This window comes from Caloenas nicobarica, chromosome 9 (genome assembly GCF_036013445.1).
Source record: "Caloenas nicobarica isolate bCalNic1 chromosome 9, bCalNic1.hap1, whole genome shotgun sequence".
NCBI lineage: Eukaryota > Metazoa > Chordata > Aves > Columbiformes > Columbidae > Caloenas > Caloenas nicobarica.
In genome coordinates this window covers 13,667,703-13,683,243 of record NC_088253.1, presented here as the reverse complement: position 1 = coordinate 13,683,243, position 15,541 = coordinate 13,667,703, and the positions used below count along the sequence as shown (strand labels likewise).

General features: G+C 45.7%; 1 protein-coding gene across 1 annotated transcript in view; it reads right to left on the bottom strand.

Annotated features, from left to right (window-relative positions):
* SLC7A10 (solute carrier family 7 member 10) overlaps nt 1–15,541 on the bottom strand; it is a 40,293-nt gene that overhangs the window by 5,632 nt on the left and 19,120 nt on the right. The window contains exons 2-7 of the mRNA XM_065640827.1: nt 9,797–10,001; nt 4,349–4,500; nt 3,476–3,601; nt 2,351–2,504; nt 547–670; nt 348–451 (exon numbers count right to left, since the gene is read on the bottom strand). Coding sequence (XP_065496899.1) covers nt 348–451; nt 547–670; nt 2,351–2,504; nt 3,476–3,601; nt 4,349–4,500; nt 9,797–10,001 — 865 coding nt within the window. The remainder of the gene's footprint in view (nt 1–347; nt 452–546; nt 671–2,350; nt 2,505–3,475; nt 3,602–4,348; nt 4,501–9,796; nt 10,002–15,541) is intronic.

Here is a 15,541-nt window from a genome sequence, read left to right as displayed (position 1 = left end):
CCTCTTTGAGCAAAGCACAGTTTAGCTTGTAGCTACTGGAGCTTTATTGATGTAAAATGACTATGGTTCCATGTTAAAGCCATGTTTGGCTCTTACTGTGAGCAATTCCACATCTGCAGACACTTTCAGTAGCTCGTAAGGATTATTTTGCAAGAAATTTCATGATTCAATATTACATTTGCTGATTCAAAACAAAGCAATTAATAACTGAATGTATGCAACACACCCAACAACGACCTCATGCTCTACAACATCCAAAATATCTAGCTAGCGTTTCTTTAGCAAATTAAATTAAAGCAGCCCCTCCCCAAATTAGATAATGTTCATAAAATTGTACTCCATCTAACCTTGATGAGGTAAAAAGGTATCCATTTATTCCTCCAAATGTAGATAGGGCCACTGAGACTGGCATAACCCAGGAAAAATAGCCCAGTAACTTTTCACCAAATGTCTAAAGCAACAGAAGGCAGAGAAACTGAAATACACTGCAAGGCACAGAACTGAAATCAAAGTGTATTTTAGACATCCAGGGAATGGTTTACTTACTACCGCCACAGCGTTGGAGGACAAGAGCTCTTGGGGTGACATGGCAGTGAAATATGCAATGTTGGTGAACGTATACACAAATGTCACCAATGGGATGGATATGAATATGGCACGAGGTAGGTTCCTAATAAAAGAATTAGGAGGGTAGATAAGAAATTACAGTCATGCACAGTGAGACCACAAGAACCGTGTACAGCCTGGGGAGGGTCACCCAGCTAGGTGGGCTCATTGGCTGTTTCTCCAGAGGGAACCGCACTTCCACAGGCTCTGACCCGCTGCAGGCTGGCCAAGGCTAAAAGTGCTCTGAAATGCCACGTCTGCAGAGGGCAGCTCCCTGGGCCAAAACCGCCACGTGCTCCCTGTGGGCTGCTGGTTGGGATTGAGGTAGCGTGTTGCTGAAAAACGGAACAGCCATTTCTCAATAACCCTAGGTACAAGCACCAGCGGTGGAATAAAATGCCGTGTTTTGCTTTACCTTTGCCTGCTCCGAAAAGGAACGGGATCCTGTTGTCCAGGTGGCTGCCTTGGCCCATCCCATGCTGTAAACCTGGTCTGGTCACACAACGCCATGGCCACTTAGAGTAGAACAGGTGTACTTGGCCTCTGATCCAGAGACCTCCTTAGAGGTGGACACCTGAACCATTCTGTATCTAACGCAATCATGCACTTTGTGTGTCAGATTTGGAAAAAATGTTTTTTAAAAAAGTATTTAGCCTTTGTGATTTTGAACAGATTTAGTAAAAATGGGAAGTTTTCTTGGTTATCCAATTACTTTTTTTGTATTTTGGTTTCCCTTCAGAAACTGCAAAAATAAAAAATGAAGTCCATTCACTCCGTTTTCTTTTTATTTCTCAAGTGAGGCCATATTTGCCTTATTTAAGTCATAACTTTTCATTATTCAGCTTTGAAATTGTGGTGGTACATTACAATATTGGTGTTTCATTGAGGGAAAACATTACCACACTTTCTTTATTCCTGCCAAGATCTCTGGACGTGCACTTCACCACTCACTGGTGTGAAGGTGTGTGCAGAGCTACTCGTAAGGCTGCAGCTTTAATTCATTTCCATCCAGGCTGTGTAACAGCTTAAACTTCTCATTTAATTGCTGTGTGCACTGGATGCCTAGAAATAACTAATGCTCCAAGAGCTGCTCTTGGCGTTTGTCATTCCACTTCATCAGCTCAGGAATGTTGAAATGTTTGAGCTTTGCTTTATAAAAATCACTTTCCCTCCAGCTTTCCCAGTCTGCTTGTGACAAATAATTTCCAAGCCCCTTCCCATACCCAGGACCAGCAGCAACCTGATGTCAGTCGCCCCGGTGGGCGGGTGCCCGCAGCTGTGCTGGGGCAGGGACCGCTGCCTTCATTGTGCAATGACTTTCTAATCTTCTCTCTTTCAGATCTCTGGGGAAGATCACCTTTGGGTGGAAAAGCAAAGTGACTTCCAGCATAATTCAGCTCTTTTCTAATACAAGTGATTCTCCCTATAAAAACTTGTGTGGCATCTCATCAGTGGTTAATTTCCTGCTAGAGAACCACTGTATGACTGAACAGTGCCAGAGAGATACTGCTTTGTCTATAGGCTGGTTTGATTCAGTTAATGCTTTGTCCAATATGTTTTTAATTTCAGTGTTTCTTTCACTTGCCTGCTATTTGTTCTAGACAAAAAATCCTTCATTTAGAAAGACTGGTCCCGTAGACACAGAATGACATTGCTGCAGCTTATTAAATGAATAATATTACCAGATGGCTCCAATGTCTCAGCACTTCAAGAAAATGTGGATGGCATGGAAATGGATACTTGCCTGCGGGGATCAACCAGTTCTTCTGTTACATAGTTCAAGAAGTTCCAGCCACTGAAGGCAAATGACCCTTGAAGAAAAGCTAATGCTAAATGCCCCACCGACGGAGTCATCCAAAAATTGAATGCGTTGCTTGGTATTAGCTCTTCATAGTTTCCTGCACAGAGAGCGCAAGCAAGAGGTTAAGCCACCCCTGGAGAAGTGCTGCCTACAAGAGACACCAGGAAACAGGTGAACTTTTGGCTTTTATTCTTTATTTTTATTCTTTATTGGATTTGAGACTTCATGCTCTTCCTGTTCTACAGGTCACCACGGGCTGGCATTGCACATCCAGTGTCCCGGGGAGGCAGCTCGAGCTGCACACACAGGCATCCCTCGCTGCCATCTGTGCCACAGTGCTGGTGTCACCACCGCGACTCATGGGACCCGTTGCCAACCTGCACCGTCTGAGGATGGCTCCTCGACGGGGTTTATTCCTACCTGTTCTTAATGCAGTTTGTTTTACAAGAGTTAGGTGGTGTTTAGTAGAAATACTGAAAAATGTTTATGGGACTGGAAGATTTGTCAAGATTGTAGGACTATTACCACTGAGGAAACAATTTTTCTGCTCTCTGTAAATGTCATATTTCATCTTCCTTTATATGACTCATCATATACACAATAAAAACATCATGAGTCTTTTGTGTTTTCTGCTTTCCATTAAGTTGGTGAATTAGTGAGACTTTTTTTTGGCCTATTTTTAATCTTATAAGTGACTTTTTGCAGGATATTGGACTAGTGTCCAAAATGACAGGTGTCTTCCTGCCCTGGGTAAGGAATTGCTTGTTCATTTTACACCCAGAGCACTTCAGATTTAAAGGGCATAAAACAGATTGAAAAATTTCAGTAGCTGTTCTGAAACATCCTCAGCTGCCCTCTGTTATTCTATCAAAACCGACAAGGCAGGCAGGAAAGGGACCTTTTTAAGGAGATACATCCTTTCCATGGCTGCATGAGTACACGGCATCATGATTTGGCTAAACCCAGGGCACCTTTGGGTTGGTTTTAAGGAGGAAACAGTGCAGTAAGCAGGAAAAATCAAGTCTATCAACAGTACCACACCCGTGTTAGTGCTGTCTCACAGAATACCTTTAAAGATCTGTATGAAGCCCACAATAATGATAAGGGTCAGGGCTAACAGTTTTCCTGCTGTAAATATGTCCTGAATGCGTGTTGCCCATCGAACGCTGGAGCTGTTCACCCAGGTCAGGAGGACTGGAGAGCAAAAGACTGAATTCAGTGAAATGAAATTATTTTTATTTAAGAACACACAGGCAAAGCATCGAAAAGCACAGGCTGATACACGTGTTCCTGCCGGGACCCAGGGTGAGGAGGAGTGTTGCCTTTCCCGAGCAGACTCCCAGCTGCAGGGGCACCCCTGGCAGCCGGCAGCCTTCCCCCTCGGGCGCTGCTGCGCGGGGCTCCCCCGGCTCTAGTAACCGCGCCTGAGTAGTGCTCAACATGTGGGGATTGCTGCCTTCTCACAGAAACGGTGAACAGCTGGAGTCCCTGCAGCTCTGGTTTGCTTCTGCTGGCTCCGGAATTAATGCAACGCTGGTGGCGTGCTGCTCTTCCTACACACTTGCATTTGTGAATGTAAAAGAAGACTAGGAAGGGCTCAAATGGTTGTGGGTGACCTGTGCCGGTGGGTCACCCATGGCAGGTGCCTGTGGCTCTGCAGGGAGCACAGCCCTGTCCCATCCCACAGGATCACCTGCTGTCACTTTCCCCAGGACCCACAGGGATTCAGGTGTCGTTGTGCACTGCTCCAGCCCATGGTGCTTGCTGCAGGCAAGTGGGAAGGGACAGAATATCCCACACCAGTCATGGTGCCTGTCCTGGGACCTCCCTGCTTGCCTTTTGGCTTGCGGCCATGACCCAAGCCTGGCTGGGGCGGCCCCTTGAGCAGTCCCATGTAAAACCGAGGCAAACATTGTGTGTGCGCGAGAAGCAAATACTCACGTAAACACACCATGGAGAGGATCCTGGAGGCATTATAGGGGGGGATACAGTTAGGGAAGACGGGCTGCAGGACATAGTTTGAGAAGGTCAGAGAGATGACAGCCAGACTGGTCGGGTACATGATAAGCACCGCACTCCACAGCAGTAGAAACCTGAAAAGACAAGAAAAAGCACAAGAAAGCAGTGCTGGGGGTGTGCTGGAGGTAATGCACGCTCGGCAGTGCAGTGCTTTGGGATGGTGCCCGAGGCATCAGGACCGAGCACCTTTGTCCCCGTCACATCTAACAGTCACCTACTTGTGCCTCTCCTCATCCCTTTTCCCGTGTTCCCAGAGCAATCTGAATTTTAAATTAAACATTTTTAAGTAAAGCACAGTTTAGGGATGTATAAAAGAGTGAGGATTATGTCCAGTGGGCATGCTTTGATTTAGCTCTGTATGTCAAGGTGAAAGCATCTCTGTTGCTCCTGGGCTGACATGTTAACTGCAGCACACAGCAGTCCCTACATTGAAGGCATCTCTGAAGGGTTTTGTCAGGGCCCCCAGCTGCAGGCCAGCTGCACTCCTGTGGCTGCTGCTGGCTCCCTGACGGTCACTGGGGGGTTTCTTGTCACCATTCAGCTCTGCAACGCGGGCCAGGCCAGCTGAGTGCTGCAGTGTTCTGCGACCGTCCAGCCAGGTCCCACCGCGGCTGGTTTTCTGCCTCCAGCTGCAGCTAATTGCACTGAATGAGGTACCCTTGCAAATATAAAGTGTGGGATATTTTGGTTTCTCACTCTAGGAAAAAAAATACTTGTCTTGTAAAATCAGCAGTGGATCTGGTTCGTGTTTTAAGATATTTGAAGTAGTATTATTTCTCTAGTAGAAAATTAAATCCTTCTTGCCATGTGCACACACATGTTAATTCTTTCACATACACATATAAATATGAAGTTCAGGGATATGCAGCACAAATGAGGATGGGAAACCTTGTTTCTACATAAGACCAAATGATTTCTTGATTACGTGGGTTGCTCCTTTAAAGGCAGCTCCCTCCCAGCATGCTGCTTGCTGGCAGCCCCTATAACCTGGCACAGCTGGGGCAGCCCTTCCTGGTGCCCTTAGTGAGGAGGAGGGAGAGCTGCTGGCTGGGTGCTCCTGGGGCTGAGGTGGTGAGTGTCTTTTGGTCCATCCTTTACTTTGCCTTGTTTCTGATAAGCATGGGGTCACAGAATGTTAGGGGTTGGAAGGGACCTCAAAAGATCATCCAGTCCAATCCCCCTGCCGGAGCAGGAACACCCAGATGAGGTTACACAGGAAGGTGTCCAGGCGGGTTTGAATGTCTCCAGAGAAGGAGACTCCACAACCCCCCTGGGCAGCCTGTTCCAGGCTCTGTCACCCTCACTGAGAAGTTTCTTCTCAAATTTAAGTGGAACCTCTTGTGTTCCAGTTTGCACCCATTACCCCTTGTCTTATCATTGGTTGTCACCCAGAAGAGCCTGGCTCCATCCTCGTGGCACTCACCTTTTACATATTTATAAACATTAATGAGGTCACCCCTCAGTCTCCTCCAGGCTAAAGGGACCCAGCTCCCTCAGCCTTTCCTCATAAGGGAGACGCTCCACTCCCTTAATCCTCTGGGAGTGTTACTTGGTGAAAACCATGCTGAATCACAATGGAAAACATTTAAAAGGGGGTGTGGGGGGGGAGCAGTCACACAAAAAATGAATAGAAGGGAAAGCAAAACAAAACTGGGTTTTAAAAACAATAGTACCATTTGGGAAGGTGACCAGCTCTTACATCACACCACCTTACCAAATTAACTCTCTGGTAGTTAATGACAAAAGGAAGCATCAGATTGACTGCTGCTTTAGGGAAGGTGTGGCATTCATGTGGAAGTGCCTGTCATCTCTGGACCAAACCTAAATTTTTTGCAGATATCTCTGCATAGTAATTTCCTCACCTGTTGAAAGAAATGAACAGGATGGTTTGATCTGGGTCTCTAATAGTCTAGTGGACTTGGTGAAATTGGTTCTGGAACTTGTATTTGGGATGTACCTGTACCCCCAAGAGGATCTTGAATTAGATATAAAATATGCAGTCACAGCAGCCTGTGAAAATAGAAAATTATAGTGTACCCTACTTGTGTGTCATTAACAAAATAAAACAGTTTGAAATAGATGCTGTAGTACAGATCACCTTATGATGGGAGAATCTGAACTGGTTTAAGAAAGTTGGAGCTAGTTTGAATATTATTAATATTATCCTGCATTGCTAAAAAGAATTATTGCCTTTGGAAACTTAAGATTTTTGCAACAACAACAAAAAGGAAACATAGAAGTGTATTTGAAACATGTTTTACTTGCAGTTTGGAGTGACACTTATAAAAGTTTGGCTTAGAGCTCTCTGCTGATTTCAATGCTATTGATTTTCAGTAAGGATCTATGTCCAGTCCTCAGTCACTGCTGGAGAAGCAGCTTAGTTGCAATGTTGTTGCTGAGCATTCAGAAGTTGTATTTATCAGAAATACACTAGTGTTTTTTCATGAAGCTGAATTTATTAATTGTCTTCTACAAGAACACATATGAAGCCTATTATTTACTGGTTTGGGTAATGTTCTTTTTGTGATCTGTACAGACATGCAAGCCCATATGCATGTAAGATGAGCTGTGCTCAGATGGCTCCAGCAGCACGGGATGTGACCCATTCCCTGCGGTTACTGTGCTCGTGCACAGATGCTATTTAAAACCAAGATGATTTCTAAATGAAGATGAAAGTAAGAAGTCTGCTCTCTGGTACCAGACCAGAGCCCAGTGCAACAGAAGTCCTCCCTCACCTCCGTCTTCTCCCCTGGCTGGAGCTGCTGGGCCATGTCCCTTCCCCAGTGGAGTTTTGCCATCCCCGCCGCTGTCAGCGGCATTTCGTGCCCTGTCCTGCAGCTGCACCCAGACTCGGAGCAGGGCTGCTGCTCTGCGGCCAGAGCTTCTGCCAGCTCAGGAGATGGCCCTGTCCTGCTTCTTTCTTTTACTCCATTCACTTCCTCACGTTACACCTAGCAGTGCTACGATTTTTTTTTTAATTATTGTTTATTCACACAACAAGCTGTGAACACTGCCAGGCACAGAAGCTGGGGCATGTAGTACTCCAATGGCTGTTACAATCAAACAGTACTCCTTTGTTCCTTGTACCTATGCAGGAAAACATAGAACAGGGAGGATTTTGGACAGCAGGGACAAGACAGAGGACGTGAAGAGGAAATGTCACGGGCTGGGTGGGTACGGCACATGCTCCTATAATAAACATCTTCGTGTGAATAGACCAAACAATCCAAATTTGCCATTGGGAAAATCCTTTGGCAGATGCACTAAAACTTTGTGTGTTGAATTTGATGTTGTTTACTGTAGAAGGGTTACATTGCAAAAGAAAACTGAATTTTTGGAGAAGCAGTGTTTTTTTTTCCTCAGGGGAGGCACAGTGCAGGCTTCCAAACGGCCCCGTTCAGCTCAGAGTGCCAGGGGGTGATGGGTGCTTCCCAAGTGGAAAACTGAAGGTGCTTGTGAGAATTCCCCTCAGCTGCAGGCTTTAGGTGGTGGCTCAGCAAAGTGTGCAGCAGGGTGCAGTCCCAGCCCAGCTCTACTGGAAATTATGACTGAGCCCCTCTGCCTTTTACACAAAAAAACTACCAGGAGGCTTCTTGCCTAAGGTAACCCTTCGCCATACTTACAACATGGTTTATTTTCTTGAGAGAAAATGAAAAGTGGCTTTGCAAGAACGGGAGCACTGCTGCTTCCCTTCTGGTGATGAGGTTGTGTTTTTTTTGATACTGCTTGTTCATCGCAAGCCTGGACACCAAGTGTGCTGCTGCTGCGGCAGGCAGCTCCTTGCTTTGGGAGGTGAAAGCGTTGCTCCGGCCCCATCGATGGGTGTGTGGGGCACCATGCAAATTCTCTGAACACGGCAGAGTGAGCTGAGGAACAACTAAAGCTGGGTTTAGTCATACTTGGTTTCTAATTACTTTCTTTTTCTCTCCTAGAAAGCATAATTCTTTTTATTTTCTGAAACCGATGGTTTCACAGTGATATTCCTGGGATAGCACTTGTGATCACTTGTGCAATTTTATGCTCTTTCATTTTTGTGTTCCTTGCTTGCAGACCTCATTCCTGGGAGCAGGTATTGGGAGAAGCTGCTGCCTGCTGCAGCATCCTAGGGGAGCAGGGGCTTTGCTGTGCAGTTCCTGCACCCCGTGAGAAGAGCAAACCTCAGTGAAGATTAGCTGAGATTTTGGTTAACCAAGCCTATGCTGTTGTTCCCTCAATCATGCTGTGACATGAGTGTAATTTTCTATGCAAAGTGGGACAACGTTCAGAGGAGTGATTCTACTGACTGAAGAAACACAGACTTTCATGAGAACTAGTATAAGGCAATGGCTTATGTTAGACAATCACCAGAAAACTCCCTTGTCACCTGGTGTGTTTTTGGGTGCTGGCTGTGCCCAGCGCTTGGGTGGCACTGGGCTGAGGCAGGTACGAGCAAGGGGACAGGCCATGGGACGGGGGGACAGCCTGCCGGCATTACGCCTGTGCTGATTTACTCCAGCTCAGCAGCCAGCTCAACTGTGACAAGCTTGTTTTCTGTTTGAACTGAAAAGGATTTTTTTTTTTCCTTTCTCTAATTTGCAGCTATGGTGCTCATTTTTCAGAAATGTTGTGTGACCTTTTTACTTGCAAGTGAGCAAGCTGGACTGAAAGTTTTGGTGCTTCTCTAGTGAGCTTTGAGCACAGGCTACTGGTTTCATTTTTTTTCTTGAAGACACAAGAAAATATACAGTCAAATATAAATTATGACCTCTTCTCACTTGTCCGTTCCTCCCTTAGGCACACTACTCCACTTCTGGTATTTTCAAAGAGAAATCATTCCCTGAGTTGGCATTTCCCTCTCTTCAGATTTACAACCCTTATTTTTGTACAGTTGCAGTAGGTGAGGCAGCGCTGCAAGCAGGCACCTGAGCCTGGGATGCTTCTGTGGGCAAATCTCCTTATCCAGCAGTTTTCTGTATTCTGCTGTAGGAAGGTTTCACAATATAATGCCACAGAAATATTTGCTGCCTTCTGCATCGTCAGTTAAAGGAGGGTTTTGGATTATGGTGAGTAGCTCCGTCCTGGCTTCCCTGATGTGTGAAGCTCCTCAGTACAAGGTACTGATGATTTATGGCTGGCACACAGGAATGTAATTTGGACACAGCATTATTTACAGCCTGGTTCTTTCCTTTCATGGACTTTATTAAGAGAAGGAAGTGAAAGTGTCCGTAGCTCTGTGTAGGAACAATTTGGTATTTCTAATGAGAGCAGGAAAAATGACTTTGCAAAAGCATTTTATTGACAAATGTTCCTTGTCTCTTCCAAGGCAGATACCTTCTCCAAACTTAATATACTTAGTGTTTTCAAATGACTTTATAGAGATAGGGTACTTACCCAGCTAACCCACCAAAAATCTCTGTGACATAGGAATAATCCCCTCCTGATTTGGGGATAGTGACTCCCAGTTCGGCGTAACATAGAGATCCAAGGGCAGCCACCCCGCCACCAAGCACCCAAATAATGAGAGCAAGTCCCACTGAGCCGGTGTGCTCCAAAACTCCTTTTGGCGAAATAAAGATCCCAGAACCAATGATATTACCTGGAAAGGATAAAAGGCTTGCAGTTAGTTAAAGAAAGTGAGAAATGCATTTTTTTCTTAAAGAAAAAGGCAAACAAACCCACAGCTCCCACCCAACCAAACAAGAACCCCCCACCAAATCCTCTCTTCCAGATTTTGCATGATTGTATTTTATCTGATTAGATCCTGGGGAAAGCATTGCTGTTTATCAGCACTCCAGGAAGGTAAGTGTCTGCTCAGCTCTGCTGAAGCACAGCGAGACCTGGGTGACCATCTGTGTTTGCAACCAGTGGCTCTGTGGCACGAGCTCAGACAGCTTGCACAACTGTGTGCTGTCACCCACCGCGGCCAAATATATCAAATGGAGCTAGAAGCATCTTTGTAATGAAGATTTTAATCTCCTCCTGAAAGGAATCTAGACAAGATAAGGCCCATCTTCAGGAGGGCCGGGAGGTCAAAATCCCCCCCATAGCATAGCACACAATGCAGCGGCCATGAGAGGCTGGGTGCAGGGATGCCCCTTTGGCACCATGACTCACAGAGGGAGAAATGGGAAAGAGTAAGATGGGTGGGAGCAGGGAGGTTTGCAAGGAAGAGGGAACAGCCTGCCCTGCCTGCCCACGCTCTTCTCTCCTTCCCCTCCAGAGCTGGTGGCAGTGGCTGGGTTGGACTCAGCAGCTCCCAATTGAGACTGTAAAATATAATGTGAGTGACTGGCATCTACTCTGGAAAGAAGCTGAACAAGAGAAGACAAATCTGCAAAATATACAGGCAACAGTTGTAAGGAATAAATTTTTGTGTGCATGGGCTGGTTATTTTAATTGTCTGTGACGCAGAGATAAAATTAAGCCAGAAATAAATGGCTTAAATAATGATGGAGGCGATCGAGGGTATTGCTCGGGAAGATCTTGGCAGTGTTGACATCTTTAGCCACGGCAAGGAGTCTCTGGGGATGATGGAGGCACCTCCCACCTGTGACCTCCTGGTGCACGTGGGATGGACAGCCACCAGGACCAGAAGCACTTTCTATGCATTTAAAAAAAAAAAAAAAATCAGATGAGGGATGTAGATGTTATCAAAACTACATCACGCTAGAATAACAGTAAAATTAAATATAGCAATCCCTTAGCTGAACTAGCACAGGGAGACCTGACCACTGCTACAGCATTAATCATGGCAGCTTGTGCTGAAGGAATGGGTTTTGATGCGGATGAGTCGCACAACATTATTCATATTGGTAATAGGTTTGTTCTGGGTCTTCCCTGCTGGGAAGCTACATGCCTAGAGTGGTGAAATCTTTCAAGAAGACAGATGAGGAGTGAAGGTATTGCTAAAGCATACATAATACTTGACAAAATTTATGGGACTTTTTGGTCACAGTTTCTGCTGCTGGCTGAAGCATTGCAATGTATTTGAAACAAACTTTTCTAGAAGACTGGTTCAAGAACTGTAACAAATGTTGAAGTTAAGCTGAAAAAGAAGCACCTGTCTTAAGAGTTTAAAAACTGTCTTGATAAAATCTCTGGCACTGCTGTGTGCTGTGGCCGTAACAGTTGTGCATACGGATGAAGGCCTCAAGTTACAAAGGACCCCTGAAAATGATCCTCTACCTGCCAGCATAGATACATGTTTATTTCTGTTTTTCACAGACACCTGAAAATACTGCAATTTTGGGACAAGCCAGTGGGATTTTGGGGAGCATGTTGAATTTAGGCCATACTGCTTTTCACCACAATAGATCTGTAGGTTTTACTTGCCTCTTGGGATGGGACAGTACTCCTTTCTGGCAGCCCCAGTGCTGAACAAACAGGAATTGTCCAAAGACAGAACAAAACAGCCCATAAATGAGTCTCCTAGCTCCTCACACGCTGTCTCTTCCTGCTCGGGGCTCTCTTTCACCTTAGCTCAGGTTTGCTGCTATTTTTGGCAGCAAAGAGCAGATGCAAATACCCATCCTTCAGCAAGCTCTCGGTGAGAACTTCCACCCCCACACTGTCACCTTTCCATTGTGCCAGCACATTGAGTCAGGATAAAATCCAAACGCAGCCTGGCATCCTCTAAACTGATAACGGACATGGAATCTAGCGGATCTTCAAGATGATGCACAACGTTACAGTGCGGTGTCTGCAGACCTGTGCTGTGCGGGGCTGGTGGGGTGCCCCCTGTCTGGCGAGGGGTGGGAGCTGACTGCACGCCTGGCTTTCTGCAGCTGCTCAGCTGCTTCGCGGTGATGGGCAGACCTGCTGGTGGGGTCGTGGGGGAGATAAGTGTCAGCAGCACTGTGGGAAGCAGCGTGATCAGGAGGCCATGCCGTGATGGACCCCGGGGAAGAGACGAGTCCTGCTGAGGTGTAACTGCAGAGATAAGGTGGCGGCAGTCGTCTGGTGTGGCAGTGATTAAGTGCAGTCTCAATGCACAGAGAGATAGTCTAGGGTGTGGGGTTTTTTAAATGCTTGCATTTGGTTTTGTCAAAGCCCTGTATCTCTCTGTGCTTTATGTTTCTGCTGCTAAGAAAGAGCATTGCTTATCCCTGGCTGCACAGGCGCTCGGCACCGAGGGGCATCAAGCCCAAATTGCTGTGGGGAGAAGGTGTCCATGGCACAGCATGGCTTAGAGTGGCACCCTCCTGCTGTGGAACACTGCCAAAGCACTCCTCCTCATGTGCAAGTCTATACTGAGCTGGAAATAGCTAGTACTTTTTAAAATTTAAGGATAATGATTTCTGGGTGCAGCTATCTGAAGGAACAGGCAGCCTTCTGGATTGTCCTTTCATACAAACATTCAGGATTTTTTTTTGTTAAATTAAGTAGTTAATCATATTTTAAAAAATCTAATGTCCTTTGTGAATGAATATACGATAAGGCAAAATTATCTTCCAACCTCGTTATGGATTTCCTATTATTTTGCTCTTGCAACATGTGTAAAAGCCGTATCAGCAAGAGTGGAAGTGCTACGCCCATTCCGACAACAAAATGTTCTTATGGAAACCTGCCATGAATGTGGTAAATGTGCCTGGGAAGTACCTTTGCCTTGTGCAGGGGAGGACATGTTTAAAAATAGACATGATGAGCTGCTGAAATGCTCCAAGAAAATGTCAGAAAGTGCCTGATGAGAAGCAGAGTTTTCAGGAGGTCTCACGTTCCTTAGCAGAAGTTCTTAGGCCAGAAGACTTAGCAGTAAGGCAGATGGTTTAGCTACAAATAGGTATTTCAAAGCAAGCCTTGGTCAGCAGGAACTGGAGGTAATTCGGTCAGAAGCTCTGGGGCAAGAAAGAAACCGGCTGTGCAGTTCAGGGAGACTGTCATTGCTGTGCTCACCATGTTGGGGATAATTTGTTTCAGCTTTACTACTGCTGGTACTGCTGATACTCCGTGTTATTTTTTTCTTCTAAGATGTAAAGAGATGTAAAAAATTAATTACTTCTTGTAAAACAGCCACATTCTCTGCTCCTCCATGGCTTCTACTAGAGCTTCTTGCTACAGAACTACTTCTTTGAACCAAAAGGAAACTAATGCTTGAATTTCATATGAAGTTGTGTGACCAATCCCAACAAATCAGTACTAAGTAATCACAGTAAACAGGACCTTATCTAAAAACGCAATATTACAAGCTTCCCAAGTGGGCGATGTTCTCACCACCTCCAGATCGAGCCCAAGGAGGTACTGATGCATTCACGCAGCACAATTGCTCAGGCAAGGTAGATCCATGCCTGTGGTGCCACGCGCCCCAAGCCCACTGCAGATGCTCAATACATTATGCCTGCCACAAAAGTGGAGATGGAGGCATGTGACATGGGGCAGGTGAAGCGTGCCAAGGCAGGGAGCATGGCATGATAAGCCTGAGTTTGTCTGCTGGCCCAAGCCTGCTACCTTGGCATGTGCAAATGTTCATAATAATAATAACAACGCTATTACTACTAATAAAAAGACACCCACTTGCTCAGCCCTCTCATATTTCTAACTTTAAACAAGTATCAGTTTTCTGCAGGACGGATGCTGTCCTCGACCCAGTGCTGTATTGTGTAGCACTAATGAGCCTTGAAAAGGATTGAAAAGGAATCCTGCAAAAATACTGACCTCTGGAATGAAATCCTCCTTCTGTTCTAGTCAGTTGAGAGTTTGTGAAAGAGATATTTGAGGGCTTTGAACTTGACAAATTCTGTGATTTTTTTTTTTTTTTTTTAATTCACAATAACAGTGGTCTGTGATGGGGGTGAGGAGAAAGGTAGACCTCACAGCTATGCCTGCTCGATGTTAAAGAAAAGCCTTTTTGTTCTTAACTTAGAGAAAACTGTCCACAAAACTGCTCAGGAGCTGCTCATTGGTGTGAAAAGATGACCCCGGCAGGCAGGACTGCCAGAACCAGTGAGACCTTGGGTGCTCTGCTCCCACACTGCTGGCTGGACACACTCACTGAGGCCCCGGGATGCTCTCGTCCAGCTGGGCAGCACTGCTGGATGTTACTTCACCGGAGAGGTGAAATAACACAGCAATCTACTTCTTCTTTTTTTTTTTTTAATTCCCCCCCTTCCTATTTTTCTAAGACATGGAAATTCTCAACATTGTCCAGAACGACAACAAAAAAAATCATGACACCGGATAAGATCTTAGCAGTGGTATATTTCAGGCTATTTTACTTGCCTTCTGTGTTTTGTAATTTTTTTTTTTTTTTAAGGCTTCACGGTTTGGATTTGGACAGTTTTCTAAAAAATTCATGAGGGTGAGGAACATAATTCTTCAACAAAAGCTGAGGTTCTTATTGAATAATACCACTTTAAGAGTTACTGTGAAAAGGGGGGGAAAAGGCAACAAACGCCTAGATATAAGAGATGACAAAATATCGTGCTGTGCATGGGAAAGAGTGCACATTGCGGCAACTGACTAGCGAGACAACAGGATACAGATAATAGAAGAAAAAAGTCCCATGATACAGTAATTTATGGTGTTTAATTCTTTTTTTAATCTTGGACAAATATTTTCGCAGCTGCATTTTGTACACGGTGCCGTAACCTGCTGCTGGGAGTTGTCTGAGACTGGAGCCCAGGCTGTTCGCTGTGAGCTGCACTCGCAGCCCAAACGGCCGGGGTGGCTGTGACCCTGTGCGCTGGCAGGTGCCGCCGAACCCACTGGAGGTCGGACAAACCCAGACCAGCTGTTGTAACGTGGCAGTGAACTGGGCATGAAGCCAGTTCAGTCTGCCATCAGCCACACTTCATCTCCACCGACTTAGTGGAAGAGAGTCCCACACCAGGTTTTTGCTAAACAGAATGCCAAAACCCCCATCCTTTCAAATTTCCCGGCCTTTATCTAATTACAGTTGGGATCTTTTGTGCTTGCAACTCTGATGTTGAGACCTGGCCCTGGGGTGGTTTTCCCAGACCAGCCGCTCACACACGCAGCATGTGGTTTTGCTTGTAGGTCAGTGCCTCGTGTAGATCTAAATCATTCAAGAACCATGATATAGACCTGAAAATTAGGGCAGGGGGATTTACCAACGAATCCAGGGTTTTTAGTTCCTCTGGCTTTTGAACTAGAAGAGCGCATTTGGGGTTGGGTTTTGAT